Below are 27,473 nucleotides of genomic sequence, written 5' to 3' on the forward strand. Positions count from 1 at the left end.
AGAGTAAGGCTACATTGTATTAAAAAAAAAAAACCCACATCTTCTTTACCCTTTTGGTCCATTAACAGGTATTTGGGCTATTTGCAAGTTTTAGCTATAACAAACTGTGCTGCTATAAACATGCATGTGCGTATATCACTGTGGGATGATGTTTTTAATTCTTTTGGAAATATACCAAGAAGGGAAATAGCTGGACCAAACACAATCACCAGTTTTAATACTTTTGAGGACTGCTCACACTGATTTCCATAGTGAATTTCTTTTCCTTTCTGTTTTTTTTTTTTAAGACAATTTCTTACTAAGTTGCTGAGTTGTTTAGACTGGGCATGAAACAGCAATCCCTCTTCTTAAACCTGTTGATTATACTATCTACATGTTGCTGAGCAAAGTTTAGGAAAAAATTGTTTTGTTTGTGTATGATTTTATAAGATTTTATGTTAATGTAAATTCACTCCCGATCACATTCATGCAAATAATTGGGAAAGTCTCTTTCACACTGTGGAAATGAGAATACAGGGTGGTGCTAAAGCTTACATATGCTCTACATGTGTCCCTTGTTAGTTTATTTACTATGAGCTTTGTCCACAGCATGGCAATACTGAAAGGCATTGGAGCATTTAAGGAGTGGATTGTGGTAGAAGTGTCTGGAATTTAAGAGTGGTTAATAATTTTCTTGAGGCAGTGTATTATGGCTTTGGTGGAAAGCCCCAGGAGAGTGTGTCATTCATGAAGTGAGCGTGACACCTCTTTCTGTCTCACCATGTGATATCTTTCTTCCTCATGTCTTTTCATGTGAGGTCTGCTTGTCACTCTTCTGTAAACAGGACTGGGGATGCAGTTCAATAAAAGGGTACTAGGTTTAATCCCCAGCACCTCAGGAGGGAGAAAGAGGAGGAAAAAGGGAAAGAAGGGAGAGAGAAGCTGGCTGCTGGGATTCAGAATTCTCAACTAACAAAGCCTGTCTGTGCTTTGTGTTTCTATAAAATTGTAGGAAAATGCTTACAATGTGTTTAATCCATTGAATTTTTTTTTTTTTTTGTATGTTTACCGGTACCAGGGATCGAACTCACAACCACAGGCTTGCAAGGCAGGCACTTATGCTGCTGAGCTAAATCCCCAGCCCAATGTGTTTAATCCATGTAAGTCAGTTGACATTGGATCTGGAACAGCTATATAATGTAAGGAGCCTATTTCTGGCTGTGTATTATCAGGATTCTAAATTTCTTACAATAACTTTTATATGTATCACTATTTGCTGACTCAAAAAGATCCAAGAAATTTCATAATTTTGTGGAGGCATTTAAAGCTCAGCGACTAAGTGAGTGACTCAGAAGTCAGAAACCAGTGCACTCTACATATACCTGCACTACACAGTGGGCCTGCAGGTAAAATGCTGACCAGCTCTGGAGCAGCTGTGCTGGGGAACATGCAGCCTCTAAGCCGGGGCAGGGAGGGGAAGGAGCTGCTAAGGATTGTTTATTTTCCTTAAAACACACCATGATCATGAAGGAAAGAAGGTGAGCCTGAGCTGGGACAGCTGATCAGGTGGGACCCAGATTCTATCAGAGCGGCAGGTTCCCTAAGGCCACGACTTACTTGAACTGACTTAGGCACTCAGTACATACAGTCCAGGGCGCTGAACTGAACTTAACTTCCTATTTGTTGACTTTGTGTTGAGAGGGGACACGTTTAAATTCCAAGGTTCTTGAAGGGCTTGTTCAGAACACCTCCTCCTGCAGCTCAGGAGCAGTCGTTTGCAGGAGAGGAAAGCATAGAAATGAGACAGAGGTAGAAAGATGAAGCTTCTGAAAACAACTTACCTCCTAATCATGCTTCTGGACTTGGTTTCAAACTGTATGTCTTCTATCAGAACAGTGCAGTCTCAGTGATTTCTTAGGGCTCGCTCCCTCTGAGCCTGTTGCCAGCAGAACTGGACCCTGTCCTTTACTCCAGGGCTTCTTCTGGAAGAATCTCCTGTAGTGCAGCACCATAGATGGCTCCATTGCCCACCTAGGTATCTCCATGACCTCAGACAAATTTCCCGCCTTCTAGAAAGTTCTTCTCCTGAATTCCTGGATTGGTTCTAGCTCCATACATTACTCTAATTTTTCTCTCCCACTGTCAGCTTCTTATGGTCCATTTCTTCTCTTCATCCTCTTTCTCTTTCTCCCTGTTCTTCTCTAGTAACAGAGGCCAAAAGAAGCACAATACTTAAAAAGAATATTTCAGGAAATATATTTTCATTGATCTGCTTCCTGATTTCCTAATCCTTAATTTCTTGTCATTTTTAGCCTCATCCAGTTCTTGCAATTGTATGCTCACACCCTTCTGAGTTCACACTCAGTCACTGTGAAGCACAGGTAACCCCAGTGTTAAGCACTGCCCTTGCCTCTGCCCCTCCCAAGCCCTCTGAAAGGTCCCTGCTCATGTGCAGCCATAGTCAGGTATTTTCATAACCCTTGCAGAAATAACTTGTATTCCCTTCCCTTCTGGAAATGCACTGTTAGAAATTCTGTGCATGTCCATTCCAGGGAAATGATCACAATCCCTTGAGGGCAGGAATAAAACACAATAAAATCCCTGGGAATTATCCAAAGAACATACATCAAGCAACAAACCACTCATCCATGGAGGACTTTATTTAGTATAAGAATTAATTAATGAGTAAATATTTGTTCAATTTCTTACATATATCAAGAATGAAAAAGAAATTCTCTAAAACCTATCTTGCTTTTCTATTTAAGGTCATGTATAAATTTCTCATCAGAATTCAAAAAAGATGCTTTAACAGTAAATTGACTGGGAGATTTGGGTTTTGAAAGCAGTGAAATGTTGAAAAATTTATCTGTCATATCAACAGTTCAGTTTTTAAAAGTGAACTATTTTAACAATAATTCCTAACACAGTGTGAGTTTTCCTTCTGTGTCTTGTTGATGCACACAGACCTTGTTTGTTCATTCTGACTCTTTCCATCCCTTTCCTTGCAGACAGAGCACACACTGGACATGGCCTCCCAGACCCACCTGCCAGCCCCAGTGTGCCTCATTGAGAATATGAAAGGGCAGCTGAAGGTGAATCAGGAAGCTCTGAGCATCCTGTCTGCCATCACCCAGCCCGTCGTGGTGGTGGCTATCGTGGGCCTCTACCGCACAGGCAAATCCTACCTGATGAACAAGTTAGCTGGGAAGAAAAGAGGTGAGTGCCACCAGCAAGGCCCTGCTGAGCCCTCTGCCCACCACACTGCCAGCGGCTGACATAGCAGTCAGACAGGGACGGGCAGAGCCAGGAAGTAGTAGTGCAAGCTAATCTGCCACTCTCAGGCGGATTTTTTATCTGTTATCCATTTCATCCAGGCCAAAATTCAGCTCCCCAGCACCCCACATTCATTATGCTCTAGATTCCTTTCAGAATCATAATCTTTTCTAGAAGGGTGAAGGCAGTCATATGAGTAATTAATTCACAGATTATTATGTTATGAACCTGTTACTAAAGTGTTGCCATAGTAAGTGCAAGTTTTCATGGATATTTAACATTAAAGAAGCTTTGGAGCTGGGTTGTAGTTCAGTGGCAAAGTGCTTCCCTTGTATGTTTAATAACCTTAGATTCAGTCCCTAGTACCACCACACCAAAAAAAAAAAAAAAAAAAAGGAAAGAAAGAAAGAAAAAAAACTCAATTTGTTTTCCATATTGTTTTTATTATTTAAAATAGACATAATGTATAGTTTACTCTTTTAAACATTGTAAGCATGTATTTCTATTTCATTGAGGAAATTCACATTTTTGTGGAGCTATAATATCCATTCATCTCTAGAATACTTGATATAATTTCATTTCTCACTCCTAAGCTTGATTGTGCTAACATTTATCTCAATTTTGTACATACTTGATATTAAAACTCACCCATCTCATCTCACCCGTGTTTTGCAGGCTTCTCTCTGGGCTCCACGGTGCAGGCCCACATCACAGGAATCTGGATGTGGTGTGTGCCTCATCCCAAGAAGCCAGATCAGACTCTAGTTCCGCTTGAAACCAAGGGCCTGCGAGATGCTGAGAAAGTAAGGATGAGGATGCAGTTTGTATTGCCTCTGAAGTATGCATTTTTCACTTATACATAACATATATTTTAGTTTTTGCTTAAATTACACTGTTTAGCAGCCAGAGATCAGGAAAGTTTTATGAAAGAATCCTGGCCAAAATGCAACATGATCAGTACACAGTAAGTAATTTACCTACATGGAAAATAAGAACACAAACTCAGTGCCAAAGGTCTTAGCTCACAGAAAACTTTCATTAAGTGTTTACGTGTTGAAGCCTTAAGATTTTTGTTTAAATTAGAATTCTCCCCACACGTGGTGGTGCACATCAGTAATCCCACCACTCAGGAGGTGAGGCAAGAGGATCGCTGCAGAAGTGTGGCCCTCTGTGCCACAAAGTGACTTCAAAGCCAGCTGGAATTATATTGAGTTAGCTCTATTTGTAACTCATCATACTTAAGCAAATTATTTGACTTGGCTCCAGTTTTCTAACCTATCAAATAGATGTAACAGTTTTATATATGCCTTGTGGAATAGTTTGGAATATTTTTAAGGACAGATAACAATTAAGGTATATCATAATTTCTATAAAACTGCTGAAAGTATTATAAACTGGTTATATATTTACTGATTTTGCTTATTTACACATGTATTCATTTACTTATTCATATAAGCAATACTTGGAATTTAAACATTGGGCACTGTACTGCTAACTTAGGTCTCTAGTCCACTGCTATTTTCAGTTTTTTAGACAGAGTCTAAATTGCCCAGCCCAACCCTGAACTTTCTTTGGCATCTCACACAGTTGGAATTACAAGCACGTACTGTAACACCCAGCTGTAAATCTTTCCTAAGCTAATTTTTCTGTAAAGAGAGAGAGAGAAATAGAGAGAAAGAGAGAGAGAGATTTTAATATTTAAATTTCCTTTAAAACCTTAGAATACCCACAACCTTGACTTTTTCGGTTATTTGTCAGTAATCATCAGAGCCTGGTGAGAATCAGTAATCAGCAAACATTAATAAAAAATATTTAAAGTTCAAGCAAAACAGACAATACTTTGTTTGGCATTGGGTTTCATGTCTACACAACTAGTCTCAAAATCTCTCATAAATGAGCATAATCTTACCACTGATGACCTTTCAAATGACATACAAATAAAAATACTCATAAGCAAAATGTGTGCTTTCTCCCAGAGTGACCCCTGGAATGACTCCTGGATCTTCACCCTGGCGATACTTCTGAGCAGCACCTTTGTGTACAACAGCATGGGAACCATCAACCAGCAGGCCATGGACCAACTGCAGTATCCTTCTTGTGGTCCAGAACACCAGTAAAAGTAGACAAGAAACCTTTTTTAGTAAACCAGCCACCTAATTCTGGATCCTGGGGGGCTATACTCAAGAACAGAAAACATAAACAATAACTTATGTGCAAGAAAGACTCATGTATCTACTAAGAAATGACACTCACATTAAGAACAAAGGCAAATGAAACCTTGGGGATTCGTTGAACAAATATAGTGAAGGGAGGTCTTGTTATGTTTGCCAGTTTTTTTTAGCCTCTCAGCTGTGTCACAGAGCTGACAGATCTGATCAGAGCAAAATCCTCACCTGACACAGATGAGACTGAAGACTCAGCTGACTTCGTGAACTTCTTCCCAGATTTTGTGAGGACTCTGAGAGATTTCTGCCTGGAACTGACACTAGATGGACAGAGCATCTCTGCAGACAGCTACCTAGAGTATTCCTTGAAGCTGAAGCAAGGTGGTAGGGATATAAATTGGTGAAAGGACATAGGAAATCATTACCAATTATTATTTTTTACTTTTCTACTTATGCTTTTTTACACTGTTTTGTATTTCTATCACCTAGTTGTTCCCAGAAATTAATGTTTAATATCTGAATCAATAGATTTCATTTAAAAATATTTTCTACTTTGTTGGAGGAATATGTTTACTTTTTATTTGTATGTGTCTGTCATATGAATTATTTAGAAATTTGCATATCTAGATAGTATACTGATAATGTTAGATCTTTTCTCCCACACATATGCCTCTTTCAACACCTACCTTGCTCTTTGCCTACCTGACCCCCAAAAGTCTACCTCCCTATTTTCTATCATCTCTCCTTTATTTTACTCTTGGATTCACTTGCATTTGTATTTCTCATATGAGAGAAATTATGCAATATTTTACTTCGTATTGGTAGCTCGTTTCACTTAACATTAGAGTTTCAAGAGCCACCCACTTCCCTGTAAATAACTGAAATTCATTCTTTTTTATGGCTGAATGAAACTCTTGTGTATGTATGCCACATTTTCTTTACTTGTCCATCTATAAATGGTCATATCAGCTATCCTTCTTCTGGATGTACTCCTGAAAGAGTTAAAGTCATCTGACTGTAGTGATATGTGCATACTCATGTTTTAGTACACAATAGCTAAGTTCTGGAAACAACCTGGGAGCTCATCAAAGATTTTTATCAAAGATAAAGAACACCTTTCTTTCTTTCCTTTTTTTTTTCCTTTGTTTGTTTTGATATTTTGAGACAAGGTCTCACTATGTAGTTCAGGATGGTCTTGAACTTGCTTATGCAGTCCAGGCTGGCTTCAAATTTATAACAATCTTCCTGCCTCAGCCTCCCAGTGTTGAGATTAGAGGCCTGTGCCACCATGCTCGGGCAAGAATGTGTTTTCGTTTTTTCATCTTTCCTTTTGTTATGATTAGGTTAACTTTACAAATTTGCTTGTGATATGTGCCTCTATTTAATCAAAGCCTACGAAACACAATAGATACATATTTGAAGGAAATCAATTAAAGCACAAACAGTGAGCATGCATGGCAGTGCACATATGTAATCCTAGCACTCAGGAGGCTGAGGCAGGAGGATTACCATGAGTTTGAGGCCAGCCTGAACCACGTAGCAAAACATTGTCTAAAAAAAAGAAGCTAAAAATATATACATAAAAAAAACCTCCTTGAGTTGTAGTCCAAGAGTTGCAAAAGTACACAGGCAAAGATAGCCAATGTCTCCTGCTAAAATAAATGCTTTAATATGATTTGGAGAATTTTTTATGCCCATATCTTATACTCCAACTACTTTAACAATGACAATACTTACTGTATTAACTATTGTCATCCTTCTATTATTTTGTTATGAAACTTTTACTTTTTCCATAAAATAAAATTAATAAAAATAAAATAAATGCTACTAGAACAATGCTGTAACCATTGATTTTCTTACTGTCTATAATTCTGCCATTCTACAATAACTGTACTGACTGCACAGGAAAGTGGCTACCTGGTCCAAACAGCTGAAAGAACATGCTACTTGACACTTTACCAAAATGTTCAAATCCTTGCAGTAGGCAAATACCTTTTTTATTTTCCTGTAAGCATCAATCAGAAAGAAAAAAATATAATCTGCCCTGACTCTGTATCCAGAAGTTCTTCCCAGAGAAGAAATGTTTTGCCTTCATTAAGCCTGCTTGGGAAAAGATGAGCAAGCTACAGACACTGCACAATGATGAGCTGGACTCTGAATTTGTGCAACAAGTTACAGAATTCTGTTCTTACCTCTTCAGCTCTTCCAAGACCAAAACTCTTCCAGGAAACATCAAGGTCAATGGGCCTTGTAAGTACCTTTCGCCTATTTTCTCATTTTTAAAACCAAGAATGAGAAGTAAAATGAACCTAGCTTCAGCTCTGAAAACTGCAAATCTACTTCTCCTGTTGTGTTAAATTGTAGATAACACCAAACTTAATAATAGATTTCATTAATTGAATTTCTTAATAGAAAATGATAAGGAAAGTCAAAGAGGAAATAAGTTTCATTTCTGAAAATTGCCTCATTAAACTGAACCTCTTTCGACAATATGGCAGCTACTAGGCCACTGTTGCTATTTGAATATAAAGGTAAATTAATCTAAATAAAAGAAAATTAAAAACTGAGATCTAATGGCTATATTTTAAGGGCTCATATGCCCATGTGCTATTCACTGTTTTATCAGTACATAAAGAAAGTTCTCTTGGATAATGTTACTTAGTCTAGTTATTCAAATAGTGGTACCTTTTGGTTGGGATTGCATTTCTTCTTACACAAATAGTGAACAAAGCCTTACTGTGGCCAGGAATGATGACATATGGTTTGGTCCTAATGGTACTTGTGGTACATGCAAATATTTAGTAAACAGAAGTCTATGAGATTTAGAACCAGGATTCAAATTGCATACACATCCCCTGGGGATCCTGCTGAAGAGGAAGATCTAATCTAGCACAGAATTTGAAATGTTGCATTGTTAGCAAATTGCAGGATGGTGCTGAGAACATTGATACTTTGAGAGAAACATGGTAACTGATATGCTGAATTACACAAAAAAAGAGTCTTTTCTTTTTTTATTATAACATTCCCTGCTCTGTGTATGCAGGTCTAAAGAACCTGGTGATGACCTACATCAGTGCCATCAGCAGTGGGGAACTGCCCTGCATAGAGAATGCAGGCTGGGCCTTGGCCCAGAGAGAGAACTCAGCTGCTGTGCAGAAGGCCTTGGCCTACTGTAACCAGCAGATGGACAAGAAGGTGCAGCTGCCCACAGACACCCTCCAAGAGCTGCTGGACCTGCACAGGGCCTGTGAGGGGGAGGCCATCAAGATCATGAAACATTCCTTCATAAAGGAATACGTATTGACTAAGAATTTCAAGAGGGATTGCTGGTATGTAATTTTTATCTCAAGATACATTGATTTGGGTGAGAGAAGGAAAAGTTGCCTAAGGAAATGAAATAAGTATTCATTTTGAGAAAAGCAGTTATTCGTAGATTATGAAATGGTGTTAGCTATCTTTCAATAATCACACTATTAAGAAACAATTTTATTATTATGGATTCAAGCTTTCAAAACATTTTTTCTTTCTTGATTAGCTAATAATCTCCCTGTTATAGATAAATGTATATAATTAGTAATCAGCACTTCTAATCAAATTATGGGTTTGCAGTTATATTGGTTTGATAAGGAAAAAGCAAAGAAAATATTATTCAAAGTTGTCTAATGAAGGCTTATTTTGAGATACATTTATTCTGTACACAATCACTGGTCTAATTTGAAGAATTAGAAGTTTACTTCTAAAGGATGAAATAAAGCTAACAATCTCTGCTCAGAAATTATACTTATGTAAAGTACAAGTTTTCAAAGGAACTTTAGTAAAAAGTTGAAGTGATAATCATTTTGAGAAGTGTTCTCAAAAACTGTGATGACAAAGTATTCTCACTCCCTGGCTATTCTTTTCATTTATTTTTACAATTAAAGACTCAGCTAGACAAAAAGTGAGATAACTTTTGTGAGCAGAATATGAAAGTATCTTCAGATCACTGTTCAGCTTTGCTTCAGGATCTTTTCAGTTCCCTAGAAGAAGAGGTGAAACAAGGAATTTATTCTAAACCAGGGGGCTACCATCTCCTTATTCAGAAGGTATAAGGCCTGAAGAAAAAGTCCTATGAGGAACCCAAGAAGGGGGTACAGGTAAGCAGCATTTACCTGTGTTGTTACACCAGTTTCCAAATCAGTGTAATCAACCATAATTACTAAGCTATGTTCCTTGCTAGCTACACTGCATTCACACTTTCATTCAGTAACATCCACAAGAAGCCTACTGTGCTAGATCTTCCCTAGGCACTCCTCAGAGACAATGCACACAACTAACAATTGCATTGTCAACTTTTTCACTGTCTGGTAGCCTCTTGTCCCACATTTTCTTAGCTTTCTTACCCCTGCTTCTTTCTCTCAGCTGCTATCTCCATGAAGGCTTCATTCTGTCGCATGTTTGGTCTGTAGAAACCAAAGCATCATGAGCTTCCTATATAGGACATTGATTCTTTGGGTGGCTCCTTACTGGTCAGCCCAGAGCATGTGCCATTCTTGTTAACAGAGAATATTGGCTACTAGGATCCTCAGGAGTAGGAGGACCAGTTCATGGAGGAAAAGTTGGTGGGCAAAGGACAGAAAAAATGCTTACTGACACTTCCTAAGGTTAACCTGAGTTCTTTGGTTTGGAAGGCTGAAGAGGTGCTGCAGAAGTATGTGAAGTCCAAGGAGGATGCAACTAATGCCATTCTATAAAAAGACCAGATTCTCACAGAGAAAGAAAATAAGATGGAGGTGAGGAAAAAGTTAAGAGGTTACATGACCTCAAAAGCTCTTAAAATTTAAATAATTTAAGTAAATCTGGTATTTTAAAACTGGAACAAGAAGCGCAGAGCTGTTTCTTATTTTCCAATGCAGTCGGCAGCCACAGTAAGTAAACATATGGAGAGGAAGGAGGCAAAGCAACATAGTAACCCACGGACATGTCTCTCATTCCTTTCAGTGCAATGGATGAAAGCTGAATATGCAGAGTTTGCTGCAAATATAGTGACTGTAATACAAAAGAAGAATCAGGAGATGCTGGAGCAGAAAGAAAAGAGTTATCAGGAGCATATCCAACAGATGGCTGAGAAGATGGAGGAGGAGAGGGCCCAGCTGTTAAAAGAACAACGAGAGGTTCTAGCTCTTAAACTCAAGGTATTCAGCTGTACCATCTTGAACTTTAACTTTCTTTCTCTTTCTCTCCATTATCCCCAATCACAAAGATTGGCAAGGAGACCATGAAGCTCCCAAAAGTGTACATATTGATGCTTATTTGCTTGCCTGACCTGTCTGCTGACCCTGTCTAATTATTGATTTTTACTTGAGGTGCAGCCCCACCGATGAGTATATCTTTCAATCAGCGGCAGTTTTGTCTGCTAAGCATTGTAAATGTATTTTATCTATATGTCTTGTATAGGAATATGGAAAAAAAAGAACTTTTCCTTCTTAAAAAAAATAGAAGTTAAAAACATCTTTCTTGAGGTCACCTAGTCGATGAAGTATCTGTCTTTGCAAGGTGATTTTTTTTTTTTTTTGGTCCAGTCTGTTATGACTTTAACTCACAAAGATCTTTGTGAGCAAAATCTCTTCAACCTTCACAACACTCCCACCTGCTTACTCTGCTTGGTCCCATTTTCTTTCACTTGAGAGTTATGTGCAGAAATTATCTGCCACTGTGATTTGCTTGTATATCATCTGTCATACCTGTATCAAGTCTGGAGGCTTAGATCAAAGGCCCTACTCTAACATCAAGACACCTCATCTGAATCTGAGACTATTTTGTCTCTGTGTTGTGTAGATATGTCACTGGGGACCCAGCCAGAACTTTGAATCTGAAACCGACTGATCTGGATTGATTTTGTCATTCACACTGAGAGGCTAGGAGACCAATAAAACTGGGAATATGCATTAATTCACAGTTTGGCTAAATTGGCAGGTCCGCCAGCCTGCTTCAGAAAGTTTTAAATTTAAGTTTCCTTTGTGACCTAAGAACCTGGCTGAGCTTGCTCCCTGTCTAGTTCTGAGCATCAAGGCAGTATGTCAGTGACAAACGTTGGATTTGCATGGCTACGGAAGCGCTAGTGTTTCAGTTGTTGGTCCTGCCCAGAACACTAGAGTTGCTCTGCAAAGATATATATTAACTGACTGGTGAGTCCATTTAATAAAAGAAAATGGAAACTGAGCAGCGAAAGGAAGCCTTCCCCAATACTGAAAGCGGTGAAGTTGGTAAATGTCCTACAGAAGATGTGGAAGAGGAGCAAGCATTTAAAAGCTCTAGAAACATGAGATGCTGAGTTACAAGTTCTGCTTTAGTGCAAGAATGTTGAGGCAGTAATTGAAAAAGGATGCAAATATTAACTCTCCACTGAAACTGCAAAGCTAGTGTTTCACTCCCAGAGAGCAGTAGTCCAGAGCACATTCGGAGCATCAGTGCTGATACTGAAACTGTCGAAGATATTCTGAAGACAATCATCCCTCTCTTGGAAAGGGGTCAGCAGTTGCCATCACTCACTGCAAGCAGCTGGCTTGAGCTTGAATCTGATGCTGTGGCATGCTTAAGTTATCAGTACTATAAGAAGTAACTTTGACTTCTTCAAGTTGAGACTGTTAATTTATTCAAGTCTGGAAGGAGGAATTATTGGGATCAAAGGTACTAAAATCAAAGAACTTCTGAGAGAACACTCAGATGACAATCAAGCTTTTCTAGGAAGGCCGTCCTCATTCCACAGATAGAGTTGCTCTTATTGGAGGAAAGCCTGATAAGGTTGTAGAGTGCATAAAGATCATTCTTGACCTTATATCTGAGTCTCCCACCTAACAATGTGTGCAACCTCAACTTTTAGGATGAAACTTACAATTATGGTGGTTTTACCATGATGTTTGATAACTGCTACAGATTTCCCATTCAGGGAAGAGGTGATTTTGACAGGCTGGGTGCCCATGCCTCCCTCTGGAAAAGAGGTGATTTTGACAGGCTGGGTGCCCATGCCTCCCTCTGGAAAAGATTCTGATCCCATGAGCCCCTCACTGGGGACCACCACTCCTTCCTCCTGGTTAAAGTGGTCAGGGTAGTAGCAGAGCTTGGAATCTTCCTCTTCCACCACCACCACCACCTAGAGGTGGCGATCTAATGGCCTATTATAGAGGAGAACGACCAAGCAACCACTATGTTGGCATGGTTTCTTTCAGTGCTGATGAAACTATGCAATAGACACATGGAGCCCATCAGAATGTAAATGACATGAACCACAGGGTGTCTCTGGATATGATTATTCTTGGTGGACCTATTATTACTATACAAGTAACTATTCCTAAAGATTTGGCTGGATCTATCATTGGCAAAGGTGGTCAGTGGATTAAATAAATCCATCATGAATTGGGGGCTTCTATCAAAACTGAAGAGTCTTTAGAAGGACCTAAAGAAGAGATCACTACCATTACAAAACACAGGGCCAGAAACAGAATGCACAGTATTTGCTGCAGAATAGTGTGAAGCACTCAGCAAATGAAGGATTCTAATGCAAGACATCTCTTTCTTGTAGTATGAAGCAGTATTATAGAAAGTTTTTCTAAGACTAGTACAGAACTGAAGGAGTCCTGCATCTTTTTTTTTAATTGCTTCTGTTTAAAAATCCAACTTTCCTCAGCTTCATAGGTGTTCTGCATTCAAGGTGTAGTGAAATCTTTGGACCACGTTTTATTCATGTGTCAATCTGCAGACTAGCGATGGCAAAAATATCATCACTTAACTGGAGTTTTAATTACATGGAAACAAATCCAAATAAAAATGTTGTCTATAAGACTTGAACTTGAACATCTGCTGTTCTCCAGATGTAACATTTCAATTCCTTTCAACAGGGTTGGGGCAGGGGGTGGCACATGCAAAAACTAACATTGAAATTTTAAAACAGCAGCAGAGTGAATGCATTTTTTCCATTGTTGGTGGTTTAAAAATCTTTCTGCCCATGTAATTATTGTGAACACTTCACTTCGTGTGGTCACCGAAAACATTTGTGAGATGGGACAAAGAGGAAAGTAACAATAGTCCACACATCCCTGGCATCTGTTCAAAGCAGTGCAAAATGCAATGCTCTTTTTAAGAAGTGTTTTATTGTTTTAAAAACAAATTTAGCAAGCCTTAAAAAAATCTAAGAGCCTTGACTGTTTTTCAATTGTCTGCCAAGAATCATAAGAGGACCTAGAGGGAATCAGTGTGAATCAAATATTAATCAAAAAATATTCAAAGTTCAAGTCTTATAGACAATATTTTTATTCGGATTTGTTTCTATGTAATTAAAACTCCAGTTAAGTGATGATATTTTTGCCTTTGCTGATCTGCAGATTGACAGAAGAATAAAACAGTGTCCAAATGTGTTCTGATTTCCAGGGTGACAACCAGAACGACTCCTGGATCTTTGCCCTGGCGATACTTCTGAGCAGCACCTTTGTGTACAACAGCATGGGAACCATCAACCAGCAGGCCATGGACCAACTGCAGTATCCTTTGTGTAGTCCAGGAGGAGAGACCCGTGTGAGTAAACCAGCCACACGGCTCTAGGCCCTGGGACAGCCAGCCCAAAAAGACAAAACAGCATTAATTCAAGTCAGGAAACACTCATCATATACTTACTAAAGAAATCACACTTCGGTTAAGAACAAGGATAAAATAAAAGCTTGTGGATTTGTTAAATTAGTGTGGTATGAAGGGCCCTGCTACTTTTGCCAGTTTTCCTTAGCATCTCAGCTATGTGACTGAACTGACAGACCGAATCCGAGCAAAATCCTCACCCAACACGAGTGAAGTTCAAGACTCAGCTGACTTCATGAGCTTCTTCCCAGACTTTGTGTGGACACTGAGAGATTTCTCCCTAGAATTAGAAATAGATGGAGATTCCATTTCTCCAGATGCCTACCTGGAGAATTCTCTGAAGCTAAAAAAAGGTAATATGGATAGATAACTGGTAAATGGAAATATCAAGACATTAGAAATTATCAATGTGTACTTTTCTAATTATACTCTTTTTACATTTAGAGCTTTCTATTACTTCTGCCTACCTACACCTGGAAATTAATGCTTAATACCTGTGTTAAGTGGTTCAACTTTAAAATACTTTCACCCTTGTTCAGAGACAAGTTTCTGTCTTTCATGTTTACTATGCTTAGTTTACATTTATCTTGGTGCTTATCATTTGTGATTCTGTGTTTATCCAAAGAATGTGGGGTACAGTGAATGTATATTTGAAGAAAATAGATCAAAGTAGTATAGTAGCACAAGTCTTTGGGAAGTATGTTCCACAGACAAATGCTAACTAATTAGAAACTGCCTCTTTTCTTGAAATAGATGTTATTAGAAAAACATTGAGCCCATTCATTTATACATTGTCTACAGATGCTGGGATGTTATAGTCAGTGAGTTGAGTGCAGAGGAAAGAGATTATCTGGCCTGAAAAGCTGAAAATATACACTATTTGGCCCTTTACAAAAATGTTTGCAAATTCTTACAGCAGGTAAACCCTTTTTTTATCTTCTTACAGGTACTGGTGAGAATGTTAAAAATTATAATCTCCCCGGATTCTATATCTGCAAGTTCTTCCCAAAGAAGAAATGCTTTATCTTCGATAGATCCACTCATCAAAAGAAGCTGGCCCAGCTCGAGATGCTGCATGATAATGAGCTGGATTCTGAATTCGTGGGGCAAGTTGCAGAATTCTGTTCTTACATCTTCAGCTCTGCCAGGACTAAAGCTCTTCCGGGAGGCATCCATGTCAATGGACCTCGTGAGTACCCTTCCCACTAGTTTCACTCATTCACAGCAATGAGGAGCAAGGAAAAAAAATGAATCTAGTTTCAGTTTCAGGTTTGCTGATAAGCCACTATTGCATTGAATTTTAAATGACCTCCAGCTTTCTAAAAGATTTTCTTAATTACATTTCTTGATTGGAAAATAGAGGGAAAAGCTTAAAGGAAAAGAGAAGTTCTTGCTTTAAAATTCCTTAAATAAATGAGACTTGCAGTCTGCAATATGGAAGCCACTTAGAAAAATAGGCTTATTTAAATTTAAGAGTACATTAATTTAAATGAAAAAATGTAAAACAAATCTGAAGGCTATATTCAAAGGCACATATCTTCGTGCACCTAATGATTATTGTATTTTTTGAAAATGCTGTTCATTTTAATAAAACAAATGGCCACATCTTTTGAATGGAATAGCATTTCTTGTTCTATGAACAGTGGTCAAATACATACTGTGAACAAGGATGATAATACAGATATAAATGAAAGGAATAGAATTCTAGTACCAAGGGAGTATAGATTTAAAATGGATGGAAAACTCTAATTAACAGTCCTATGTAGCATATATCCAGGAATCGCAATCTAGTTTATATACACATCATCTGGAGGTCTTCTGAAGAGGAATGTCAAATTCAGCATGTCTGGACAGAGGTCTTGTATTTCTAATAAATTACCAAGTATGTTGGTAATTATAACAATGACACTTTGAGGCAAATAGGAGGTAACTGACATACTTGTAATTATTTTAAAAAGGAGACTTTTTTCCACTGTATTGATAAAAAGCATCATCACTTGCTCTCTATGTGCAGGTCTTGAGAGCCTGGTATTGACCTATGTTGATGCCATCAGCAATGGGGAGCATCCCTGCATGGAGAATGCAGTCCGGGCCTTGGCCAAGAGGGAGAACTCAGCTGCTGTGCAGAAGGCCTTGGACCACTATGACCAGCAGATGGGTCTGAAGGTGCAGCTGCCCAGAAACACCCTCCAGGAGCTGCTGGACCTGCACAGGGCCTTGTGAGAGGGAGGTCACTGAGATCTTCATCCAACATTCCTTCAAAGATGTTGGCCAGGTATTTCAAAAGGATTTTGCAGTAGGTCGTTTTTGTCTCAAGTATGTTGATTTGGATTAGAGAAGGAAAAGTACTGCAAGGAAATGAAATAAGTATTCATTTTGAGAAAGGAAATTATTCGTAGATTTTGCAATGGTATTAGCTGCCTATGAATAATCACAATACTAATAAGAAAGTTTTATTATTATAGACTCAAAGTTTGAAAATAATTTTTTCTTTTATGACTAGCTAATATTTCTGTTATTATAACTAAATTATGTTATATAATTAATATATAACTAATATATAACTAATATTATGTTATTATATAATAATATATAACTAATATTATGTTATTATAACTAAATGTGTATAGTTATTAATCAGAGCTTTTAATAAAATTATGTAGCTGCAATTATCATATTGGTTTGATACTCTAGAAAAAAGCGAAGAAATATTATTCAAAGTTATCAAGTGAGGGTTTATCTTGAATTACATTTAATCCATGTGCAATCAGTCTAATCTGAAAAATTAGAAATTAACTTCTAAATTATGGTATAATGCTAACAATCTCTGCTCAGAAACTGAACTTATGTAAAGTCAAAATTTACACAGGAAACTATAAAAAATTGAAATCCTAACCTTCTTTAGAAGTGTTCTCAGGGGCTGGGGATTTAGCTCAGCGGCATAAGCACCTGCCTTGCAAGCAGGCAGTCGTGAGTTTGATCCCTGGTACCGATAAAAAACGAAAAAGACAAAAAAAAAAAAAGAAGTGTTCTCAGTGATAGAACTGTGGGGGACCGGCAGCAGCTGAAAAGATAAGAAGTATGAAATATAAATGACCTTTATTTTGAGAATGTGGGGAGAGACCCCCGATCCCCTGGGGTGCGGCATCTCCCCCCAGGGTCTGCGATCTCTCCGTGCAACACGTGGAGTGGGGCATACATGTAGCTTAGGTTGGGGGTGGTGCCTGAGGGACATTAGGGATGCACAGGTAGCTCATTGGCACTAGTTTGGTGCCAGGGACAAATTCCTAGGGGTGGGGAAGATAGGGCCACAGGTAAATTCCTAGGGGTGGGGGAGATAGAGCTCCTTGGTTCCGCCTGAGGCTTTTCCAGCTACAGTGTCCGGCCTGGGCCAAAAGTCTTTCATATCCCGTCTTAAGATTATTATTATGAAAAGGGGAGAAGATTTCTTTCTTTACTGCTTCCTGCTGGGAGGAGGCACTGTACTGGGGTCTAGGGGAGTCAATGGGATGATGGTTGATGCCCAGGTAGAAGCTTGTACCAGTGTTTTAGCCAGGACAACTTCACTGGTGAATGCACGTATGTTAGACTGGTAAAACAAAGAGACAAGATGTTATGAGGAGGCATGACACCATCATATTTAAGGACCCAGGTGAGATAAAAGGGGAGGTGCCTTTGATTTAGACATATCATTATATCAGGACCATGCTGAGGTATGATCATTATCACAGTGAGGTAGAATTCTGAAAAATAAGTGTGAGGTTAAGAGGAGTGAAGTTAAGAGAGACGATTACTCCCCCATCTGAAAGGGTAAAAGTTAAGAAGGTAGGTGGACAAAACTTGTCTCTGGTCCAGGAGTTGAACTGGAAAAAATAGGGGGAGCAGGGAAGGCGGTGGCTGTACCAGTATAGGGAAGGTAAGGGGCTAGGCTTTCAGGGATGTCACATTTAACCAAACAGCTGAGGGTAGAAAGAACTAAGACAGTTGTCACATAGAACATTATGAAGATGACTTTACGCATGATGTGGGAGTCTTTAGGAAAGACTGTTAAGAGTCCTGCTGTAAAAATGATCATTAATAGAACATAAGAAATTAGGAACCAAAGTGGATAAGAAAACATGACTTAGCCTGTGAACTGTGGCTGTGAGGCCTTCATGAAACAGAGACGGGTGGGCGACAGAAGATAAGATGACCACTCAGAATGATCAGATTTAGGGCTGGAAGGGCACTGCTTAGCCTGAGTGATGTGAAACCAGGATGGCAGTCTAGCAACTTTGAACACTCTTGAGGTTGCCAAGAATATCAGGTATGGGTCGCTGTAACCTGGTTGTAGTCCTTGGAATGATTTGCTGTAACAGAACTTTAGCAAGTATATCAGCAGTCTCCCTGGTTGTGTAAAAGGCTTTTATGTATCCTGAAAAAGTATAAACAAAGTGAGAAGACAAAATTTATCTACCAGTCTCGACCAGGGTTGTCTGAGAAATTGGTAAGAAAGGAAGGGGACAATTTATATCACTGAGGAGAGTTTTACTAGCGATAACAGGTGTAAGCTGTTGTGGCCTCAGTGTCTGGGTCAGCCTGTATATACACAAGGGAATAAAAAGCATTTTTAAGATTTAGGACTGTAGAGTGAGTGGTGGAGGGAAGATTTGGCACCACTGGGTGGACTGGGAAGAAGCAGTCTGGAACCTGCACAAAACAGAGCCTGTTCGTAAGTGGCATAGATTGACCTTTTAATACTCTTAGAGTCTGAGGATTTAATATAGCAGCCTGAAAACTCAGGAAGAAGTCTGTACATATGGCCTCTATGTCCACAAGTATAGAGAATGTCTTACCTGAGACTTTTAGTGGGACTTGGACTCTGAGATGGACACCCATAAAGTGGGCTGTTGTTGGCCCTGAGCCCTGTCAGTCTTTAGCAGCAAGTTGAAGCAGATCTATTGGCAATGAATCTGGCAGTGTTGGCATTTCCTGTGAGGGCTAGGAGTTAGGATGGCTTACCCACTCTCTGGTGGCTAGGACAGTCCAGTAGCCCTGGGGTAAGGTCTCAAAAAACGCCAGGATGGGGAACTCTCTTACCCAATATTTTCTGCTGCATTTGAGGCATGGTCCATGGGGGACTCAGGCAGCTCCACCTTGTGTTGATTTATCTGTCTCAGAACTCCAAGTGTCACAAGTGTTATTGTTATCTCTGTTGTTGAAAACACAAAAAGCCATATTAAGGTCTCTATGAGGTTTGAAGGTCAAGTTTTGCCTTTTTGTTTGGGATTTGGACTACAGTAGAAGGTATCCGTAGAATTAAGTAAGTATGCAGGAGTCAAATATAATCAACAGGGTATTTATATATTAGTAATGACTTCCCATAAGGAGGACGGGTCCAGAGAATTTTAGGAGCTGACATGTTATTTATGTCATACATATAAGTATCTCTTTACGTTATTAAAATGTCTAATGCCATCTGATTTTTGGAGGATGGCCTGTTTAATTAATTTTTATCTTTTTACTTAGGAGAGAGATCAGCTACAGTGTTATTTAATATCAGTTGTATATAGTTAATTATGGCCCGGTGGAGGACTGAGCCAGGGCAGGCAGATAGGCTGGGAAAGGTATAAGTTTGGCTTCTGCCGCAGTGTTGGTTTTGTTGTTTTGCATATATCATACAACCCTTGTCCTGGAAAAGAGCTAGTGGTTCCCAGCAAAAGGAATTTATAATTATTTTTAATTTTAGTTGTTAAACAGGGGATTGGTGACAATACATAATATAGGCAGTAAACTTAACATAGAACATTACTGGTGGTTTACAGCCAAAGGAATTCATAAACACCTCTTAATTTTAGTTGTTAAACAGGAGATTAAATGGGGCTGGGGATTTAGCTCAGTGGCATAAGTGCCTGCCTTGCAAGCAGGCAGTCATGAGTTTGATCCCCAGTACTGATAAAAAGGAAAAAGTCCAAAAAACAAAAAGGCTTTAATTGGTAAACAAGGCTGGTAAAATTACCAGGTGGCCACTTTCCCATTTATCAGCCAAAGTCTTGTCTATTGCTGGCTTATTTAACCTTGATTAAATGATTTGAGAATGTAAAAAATAGCATCTCTGAGCCGAGACACCTAGCTGCTGTTTATCTGTGTTTGTGGTTTAAAGTGGCACTTGGGTTGGGGAGACATGCTTGTTGGGGAGATGTGCAGCACCTAAGGCAAGACAGAACTCTAAGGCTGGGCAGGGCATGCCCAGGGTGGGGGTGGCACCCGCAGAGTGAAGGCAGGATAAGCGCTGGGATGTAGCGCGCGGGGCGGGGCTGAGACTGCCCCCAGAAACACACACAAGAGGCGGCAGTGGTGGCGGGCATGTGGCACATGAGGGGGGTGGGGGGCTGGGACAGCACATGGAGGGGGCAGTGGCACAGTGGCGGGGGGGCACATGGTGGGTGGAGCTGGGAGGCAGAGTTGGAACGAGGCGTGAAGTTGGGGCTGCTCCAGGAGGTGCAGCTGGTAGCTGGACCAACTCGGAGCTGAGCCTCCATGTGAAGCTGGAACTGCTGGCAGGCCGCATGGCATTAGAGCCGACCCCGTGCAAACCTGGAGCATGCATGAGAGCCGAGATACCACACAGAATTGGGCGCAGCATGAAAGCTTAAAGCAGCAGTATCTCTCAACACTGTTTGGGCACACCTCCCCCATCTCGGCGGGGAATGGGTCGGCATGTGGCAGGCAAGGGAAAGCGACAAAGAAACAAAGAAGATGCTGACAGGGAAAGGACACACATTCCCAAAACAAAGGCTTAAAGATAGAGAATTTTGTAAACTTGTTGCCAATGTGATAAGCTACAAATAGGTATGTTTTTTGGGGGGAGGGGACAGGAAGTGGTCCCCAAGACAAAATCTGGTGTGGGGTCTGGCCCACAGAGTTGTAGCCAGATGAGGCAATGGACTGTGGTCTACTAAGTTTAAGTCATCACTTTTTACTCTAGACCGATCGGTATTTTATGGTTCCAAAGCTCATAATAATTGGCCATCACCAATACAAGAGTGGATTTCTCATGGATTTAGTAACAGCTCTGCCCATGAGAACTTAAAAAGCTCTGAAGGACGTAAGAGTCTATCAGTGTGGACACAGGCTGGGCCAGGAAAACTCTGCCTTGGGCTATCCGAACCCAAAGGACATGAGAGTCTCCCAGTGTGGACACAGGTTGGCCCAGAGAGACTCTGCCTTGGGCTATCTAAGGATGTGAGAGTGTTACATGAACCCACGGAAAGGGGGAGAAAACCTGCCTGGGGGCCTGGCCCAGTGGCAATCTCCGGGGATTGCTCACTTGTGGTAAACTGGGTCGGTGTTGTTTGCAAGTGAGCAGGGACAAGTTTACAGCCCCTGAGTGTAGAAGTGAGGAATTAATGAAGGATGTAGTCCGGTCCTGGTCCTGAACAACAGGGGACTCAAACTGGGAAAGCCCCAGGAGTCTCTCGTCTGCCGTTCCAGGTCAGGGAACCAAATGATAGAACTGTGGAGGACTGGCAGCTGAAAAGATAAGAAGTATGCAATATAAATGACCTTTATTTTGAGAATGCAGAGAGAGACACCCCCAACCCCCTGGGGCACCACATCTCCCCCCGAGATTGGTGATCTCTCCATGGAACACATGGAGTGGGGGCATACATGTAGCTTAGGTTGGGGGTGTTGCCTGAGGGGTATTAGAGATGCACAGGTAGCTCATTGGCATTAGTTTGGTGCCAGGGACAAATTCCTAGGGGTGGGGAAGATAGGACCACAGGTAAATTCCTAGGGTTGGGGGAGATAGAGCTCCCTGGTTCTGCCTGAGGCTTTTCCAGATACAGTGTCCAGCCTGGGATAAAACTCTTTCACTCAGAAACTCTGACCACAAAATATTCTCACTGCCTTGCTATTGTTTTTATTTGTTATATTCATATTAAAGGCTCAGCTGCAAAAAAAATGAGATAATTTTTGTGAACTGAATATGAAAGCATCTTCAGATCGTTGTTCAGCTTTGCTTCAGGATCTTTTCAGTCCCTTAGAAGAAGAGGTGAAACAAGGAATTTACTCTAACCTGGGAGGCTACCATTTTCTTATTCAGAAGGTACAAGACCTGAAGAAAAAGTACTATGAGGAACCCAAGCAGAGAATACAGGTAAGCAGAATTTAACTGTATTGTTTTAACAGTTTCCAATGTCAGTGTTATCAACCACAATTATTCAGGGATGTGCCTAGCCATTTACACTCATTCATACCTTCATTCAGCAACGCCCTTGAGAAGCCAGTTTACTAGCTCTGCACCTAGTTCTCCTCCAGAGGAGCAAACTCACTTACAACTGTGTTTGCATCTTTTTCACTGTCTGTTACCCTCCTGACCCACATTTCCTTAGTGTTTGTACTCCTTGCACATCTTTCTCTGATCTGCTGTCTCCACAAAGCCTTCGTTCACTATCACACTTGGTCTGTTGTGACGACAGCACCAGCAACTTTAAATTTAAAGACACAAGTTCCAATGAGCTTCCTATACAGGGCATTGATTCTTGGTGTGTACAGTGGAGGAGGGTCCTTACTGGTCAATCCAGAGTAATTGCCCATTCTTGGTACCAGAGAATCTTTGACTCCAGTAATGCCAGTTCCTAGAGGAAAATTTGGCACACAAAGGGTAGAAGGGAATGCTAATGGTCACTTTCTACTATTAACCCTGTGTTCTTTGGTTTTCAAGGCTGAAGAGATTCTGCAGAAATACTTGAAATCCAAGAAAGATATGACAATGACATTCTACAGACAGACCAGACTCTCACAGAGAAGGAAAAGAAGATGGAAGGTGAGGAGGAGATTAAGACGCTACATGACCTCAAAAGATCTTAAAAGTCTGAGTAACTTAACCAAAACTGGTACTTTTAAACTGAAACAAGAAGAGCAGAGCTGGATCTTTTGTTCCAATGCAGTCAGCAGCAACAATAAGTAGACATATGAAGGGGAAGGAGGTGAGACCACATAGTAACCCATGGCCATTTCTCTTATTCCTTCTAGTGGACTGTGTGAAAGCTGAATCTACCAAGGTGGCTGGAAAAATGTGGGAGGAAATGCAAAAGAAATATCAGGAGATGTTGGAGCAGAAAGAGAAGAGCTATCAGGAGCACATCAAACAGTTGACTGAAAAGGTGGCAGAGGAGAAGGATCAGTTTTTGAAAGAGCAACAGGAGGTTCTAGCTTTTAAATTCCAGGTATTCGGCTGTGCCATCTTGAACTTTCTGTTTTTCTTCTTTTCTCCATTCTCCCTGATCACAAAAATTGGCAAGGAGACCATGAAGCCACTAAGACAATCTTATCCATACTGCCTCCTGGTGGCTTGCCTGACCTATCTACTGTCCCTGAGTAATTCTTATATTTCTTCCTTGCAGTGCCGCCCCATCAGTAACTACATCCTCAGTTAATGGAAGCTTTATCTGCTAAGTATCGTAAACCCGTTTTATCTGTATCTCTTGCACAGGAATATGAAAAAAGAATGTTTCCCTCATACAAGAAACAGGGGTTCAGAAAAGCTTTCTATAGATCACCCAGTCGATCAAGTATCTGTCTTTCCATGATTTTTTTAGTCCAGTTTGTCATGAGTTTACAAGGATCTTTGTGAGCAAAACCTCTAAACCTTCACATCACTCCTACCTGCTTTCTCTGCTTGTTCCCATTTTCTGCTCACTTGAGAGTTATGTGCAGAAATAATTTGGACTTGATTTGCTTGCCTATCATCTGTCACCCCTATTCCAGGTTTTACAAGCTTAACCCAAAAGACCCAGTAGTCTGAGTAATGAAAAAAAAAATTCAATGAACAAAATAGCTTAGAAATTTAATCCTTACTTACATTAAGTTTTACTTAGATTGCATAGTTACGTTTTTGAGTCTGTAAGTGACAACCTCATAAAATACAGGATTTTGATGGATAATAAGTACAAAATTGACAAAAATGTGAAAGGAAAGCAAATACTGTTTGTATGTTAGATTTGAATAAAGAAATGTAACTTTTTTTAGTTCTACAATTTTTCCCCCCAGGATATCAAATGCAACCAGTTCATTTATGAAACAAGTTTAATTCTGAAAAAAGTGTATTGTAGGAAATATTTTAGTCATTTTCTGCACAAGATAAAGTAACATCATTTATGCAAATAGTAAAATCTTTTTGCATGTTTATCTTTGGTTTTGTGTTTTGCTTTGGTCGTGTTGGGGTTTTGTTTGGTTTTTTTTTTTTTCTTTGCTAACACATTGTAAAAAAGCAAGTAGGACCTAATGTGTCTTAGTTACTTTCCTTATTGCTGGGACAAAATGTCCTATAACAACATGTTAACTGAGAAAAGTTTTACCTCAGTTTCAGTCCATAGTCAGCTGGCTCCAACACAGGTGACGTGTCTAAGGGGCATCACAGAGGACAAACAGCCCATGGCAGTGCAGGCAGGAAACAGCAAGCATCAGCTTCCTTTCCCCTTTTTTACTCCTTTCAGGCAACAAGCCTATTGATTGGTGCCCTTCACACACAGGTTAGGCCTTCCCATGATCCATACCCAGAAATATCCTAAATTAACTTGTAGACTAATCCAGTAACTACATCTTTATTACAGAATCGTATACCCATGATCCAGCCACTTCCAAAATGCCACACCTATGAATGCATGAAATTTTGGGAAAACATCTAGACATAAGCCAGAACAGCACATTAAGATTTGTCTTTTCTAAAATTTCACACCCTGGGATTTTAGTCTTGCATAATACTAAGAATCAGAATTTAGTAACTAAGCTGTATTTTTCTTCGTTCTTTTCATAGTGGTAATACTTTTAGAATTTCTTTGGTATGCACAACAGGGCTCCAAAAAATTTGAATACAGACTATAAGAGTTAATTTCTATTTACCAACTAAGGAAGCATGTATCATTCATGTTGACTTATCAGACTTCAAAATATGTACTGCTTGCTACTTAACTGAAAGACTCAGTGGTACCTACCATAGAGGCTAAAAGAAGTCTCTCAGGCATGATTTCAAAGACACTGATTGGGAGTGCAGAGAGAGGTTTTACTGCAATTTTGAGCAGAACAAGGGGCAAAACTTTACCCTAAACAGAACTCTTAACAATATTGTTAACTCTTAGTCAATATTGTTGAAAGTATCTTGAGTCATAAAGAAAAATTTAATAAAGTCGATTTCACCATGAGACAACTTTTGCTCTGCAAAAGACACCAGTTGGAGAAAAATGATATACCATAGACTTAAAAGGGAACATTTTCAGTTCACATACCTAACAAAGAACTTATATACAGAAAATATAAAGGCTCCACTTACTCCACAGTAAGAAACAAACAAATTAAATCCCAATTGAGAAATAGAGTAAAAGATTGAGAAGACATTTAACCGAAGGAAATAGAGATCAGATAAGTACATGGAAATATGATCAACATCACCAACCACTAGTAAAATGCATAATATTATACTGTTAAGAAAAAACTATCTACTTATTAGAATGAGGTGAGGGGGAATCATTAAAATTATTTTCCTCTACTGATATAGGATTTCCACTCTCAACCTGAGATTCTTCCTTGCCTACTCTTTAAGAAATCTCCAAGAAAATCTTTGATAATGATGTTGTGCATTTCCAACTAACATTATCAATCCTTGGTCCTTTATCTGCCCCCTGCCACTTCACCATAGGACTCTTTCAATCCCTTTTTAACTACATTGTATGATTAAAGTGAATCTCTACTTGCTGGGAAGTGAGCTACATAAAGACAGGCATGTCATCTATTTATTGAAGGCAATAATTCAGTGAGTACCTTTGAAGACAATAATTCAGTGAGTACCTAGTAAATCTTTGTGTTATATTCTATCCCTTTCCAGTGAACATTTTGCCCCATGAATCAGACTAGATATCCCATCATTGTCTGGTAATCTCTTATCCTACTTATCTCATTTCTTCTCATACCCTGGCTAGTATAGCCAGTCCAAGTAACATTTATTGTCTACCTATACTTCACTATTAGAAAATAGTTTTCCTTTGTGTCTCTTCTTTACACCACCCGCCTCCTTCTGTTTACCCTAGGATTGTTTTCTAGACTTCCCATTGTCTTAGCCACATGTGTCCTCTGGATCAAAGCTTTGTCAGCTAAAAGCAGAAAATCTGTACATACAGAGAACTTTTGGCTTTCTCTCTGGGTATAACTGCACTTGGGTGGTCGCCTTGAATTTATCCAGTAGATATGTAGCACAATATGTCTTGAGATACACTTAGGCTATTTATTGTGGATCTTTGTATTTTTCTAATGTAGGCACTCAGAGCTATGGATTTCTTTCTTAGGTCTGCTTTCATTGTATCCCACAAATTGTTATGTTTGATATACATTACCTTTGGATTAGGACTTTTTAAATTTCTTCCTTGATTTTTGTGTGTGGTCCACTTATTTCTCAAGGATGTATTTCTGAATCTTTGTGTGTTTCTGTGGTTTCTTTTGTTGTTTTCTAGTTTTGTTCCATTGTCATATAATATAATATAATATAATATAATATAATATAATATAGAAGATTATTACAGTTCTTTTGTATTAATTGAGAGTTGTTTTCAGGCCTAAAGTATGGTTTATAAAGGGAAAGGCTCTAGGTATTATGGTAAGAATGTGTACTCTGGTGTCATTGGATGAGACCCTACAATTATCTGTAAATCCATTTGTTCTGATGTAGATAGAATCTGATGGTTCTTTATTCATGTTCTTGTCTGGATTGCTTCTCTGTTTGTGAAGGTGGGGTATTGAAATCCCACACAACATTTGTATTGGTATCACTCTTCCTCTTCCTGTCAAGCAGTTTTCCACTGCTGATTTAGATGCACCAATATTCAGTATATGCATATTTACAATTGTTATATCTCCCTGGTGAATTGTTCCACTTACCAATATAGAGTGAACTTTGTCTCTTCTCACCAGTTTTGATTTGTCAGAAATAACTCATACAGCTTTTGTCTTCTTAGGAACAAGCCTATCTATTGACAAATGGATTCCATAATGAGAACAAACAAATTTATGAGGATATAATGTATCTCAACGAAAGCATAGAAAACTCAAATCTAAATGTGTCATACTATAAATACCTAATGAAACCAGCTTATTTATTCTATCCAAGGCACAGATAAAGCAATCTACATTTTGAAGCAGTGGCCACTTGGGAGAACATGGTGGATAGATAGCAGCAGCTATGGAGGCTCTCTTAGATACCCTGCTTAGAACCCAGGAATGGGGCGGTGTGAGGAGTCCTAAGCAAGGGGAGATATACCCTGCTGACCCAGGAATGAACTAAGCTAAGAGAAACCAACTGGAAACACAATCCCGGTGCTATAACAGGAACAGATAAAATCTCAGTGCAGAAGCTGGATCCCATGCCATTGGAAGCCACGATTTCAATTTCCTGCTGCTGCTGCTGCTGCTGCTGCTGCT

General features: G+C 39.5%; 1 protein-coding gene and 2 pseudogenes across 1 annotated transcript; all 3 read left to right on the forward strand.

Annotated features, from left to right (window-relative positions):
• Positions 1–2,990: 2,990 nt before the first annotated feature.
• LOC100715190 (guanylate-binding protein 1-like) lies at positions 2,991–27,172 on the forward strand. The gene is given in 12 exon segments (XM_063249707.1): positions 2,991–3,195; positions 3,928–4,055; positions 13,821–13,930; positions 14,178–14,374; positions 14,968–15,210; positions 16,036–16,238; positions 16,240–16,317; positions 21,949–22,161; positions 22,729–22,774; positions 22,777–22,830; positions 23,040–23,233; positions 27,011–27,172. Coding segments are annotated over 12 exon segments (1,818 nt in total). The 5' UTR covers positions 2,991–3,005.
• LOC134475195 (guanylate-binding protein 1-like) lies at positions 4,196–11,279 on the forward strand (annotated as a pseudogene).
• LOC100714906 (heterogeneous nuclear ribonucleoprotein K-like) lies at positions 11,605–12,952 on the forward strand (annotated as a pseudogene).
• Positions 27,173–27,473: the final 301 nt, after the last annotated feature.

Source organism: Cavia porcellus, unplaced genomic scaffold (assembly GCF_034190915.1).
Source record: "Cavia porcellus strain 051 isolate PalLab524CR breed Dunkin Hartley unplaced genomic scaffold, mCavPor4.1 scaffold_1, whole genome shotgun sequence".
Classification (NCBI taxonomy): domain Eukaryota; kingdom Metazoa; phylum Chordata; class Mammalia; order Rodentia; family Caviidae; genus Cavia; species Cavia porcellus.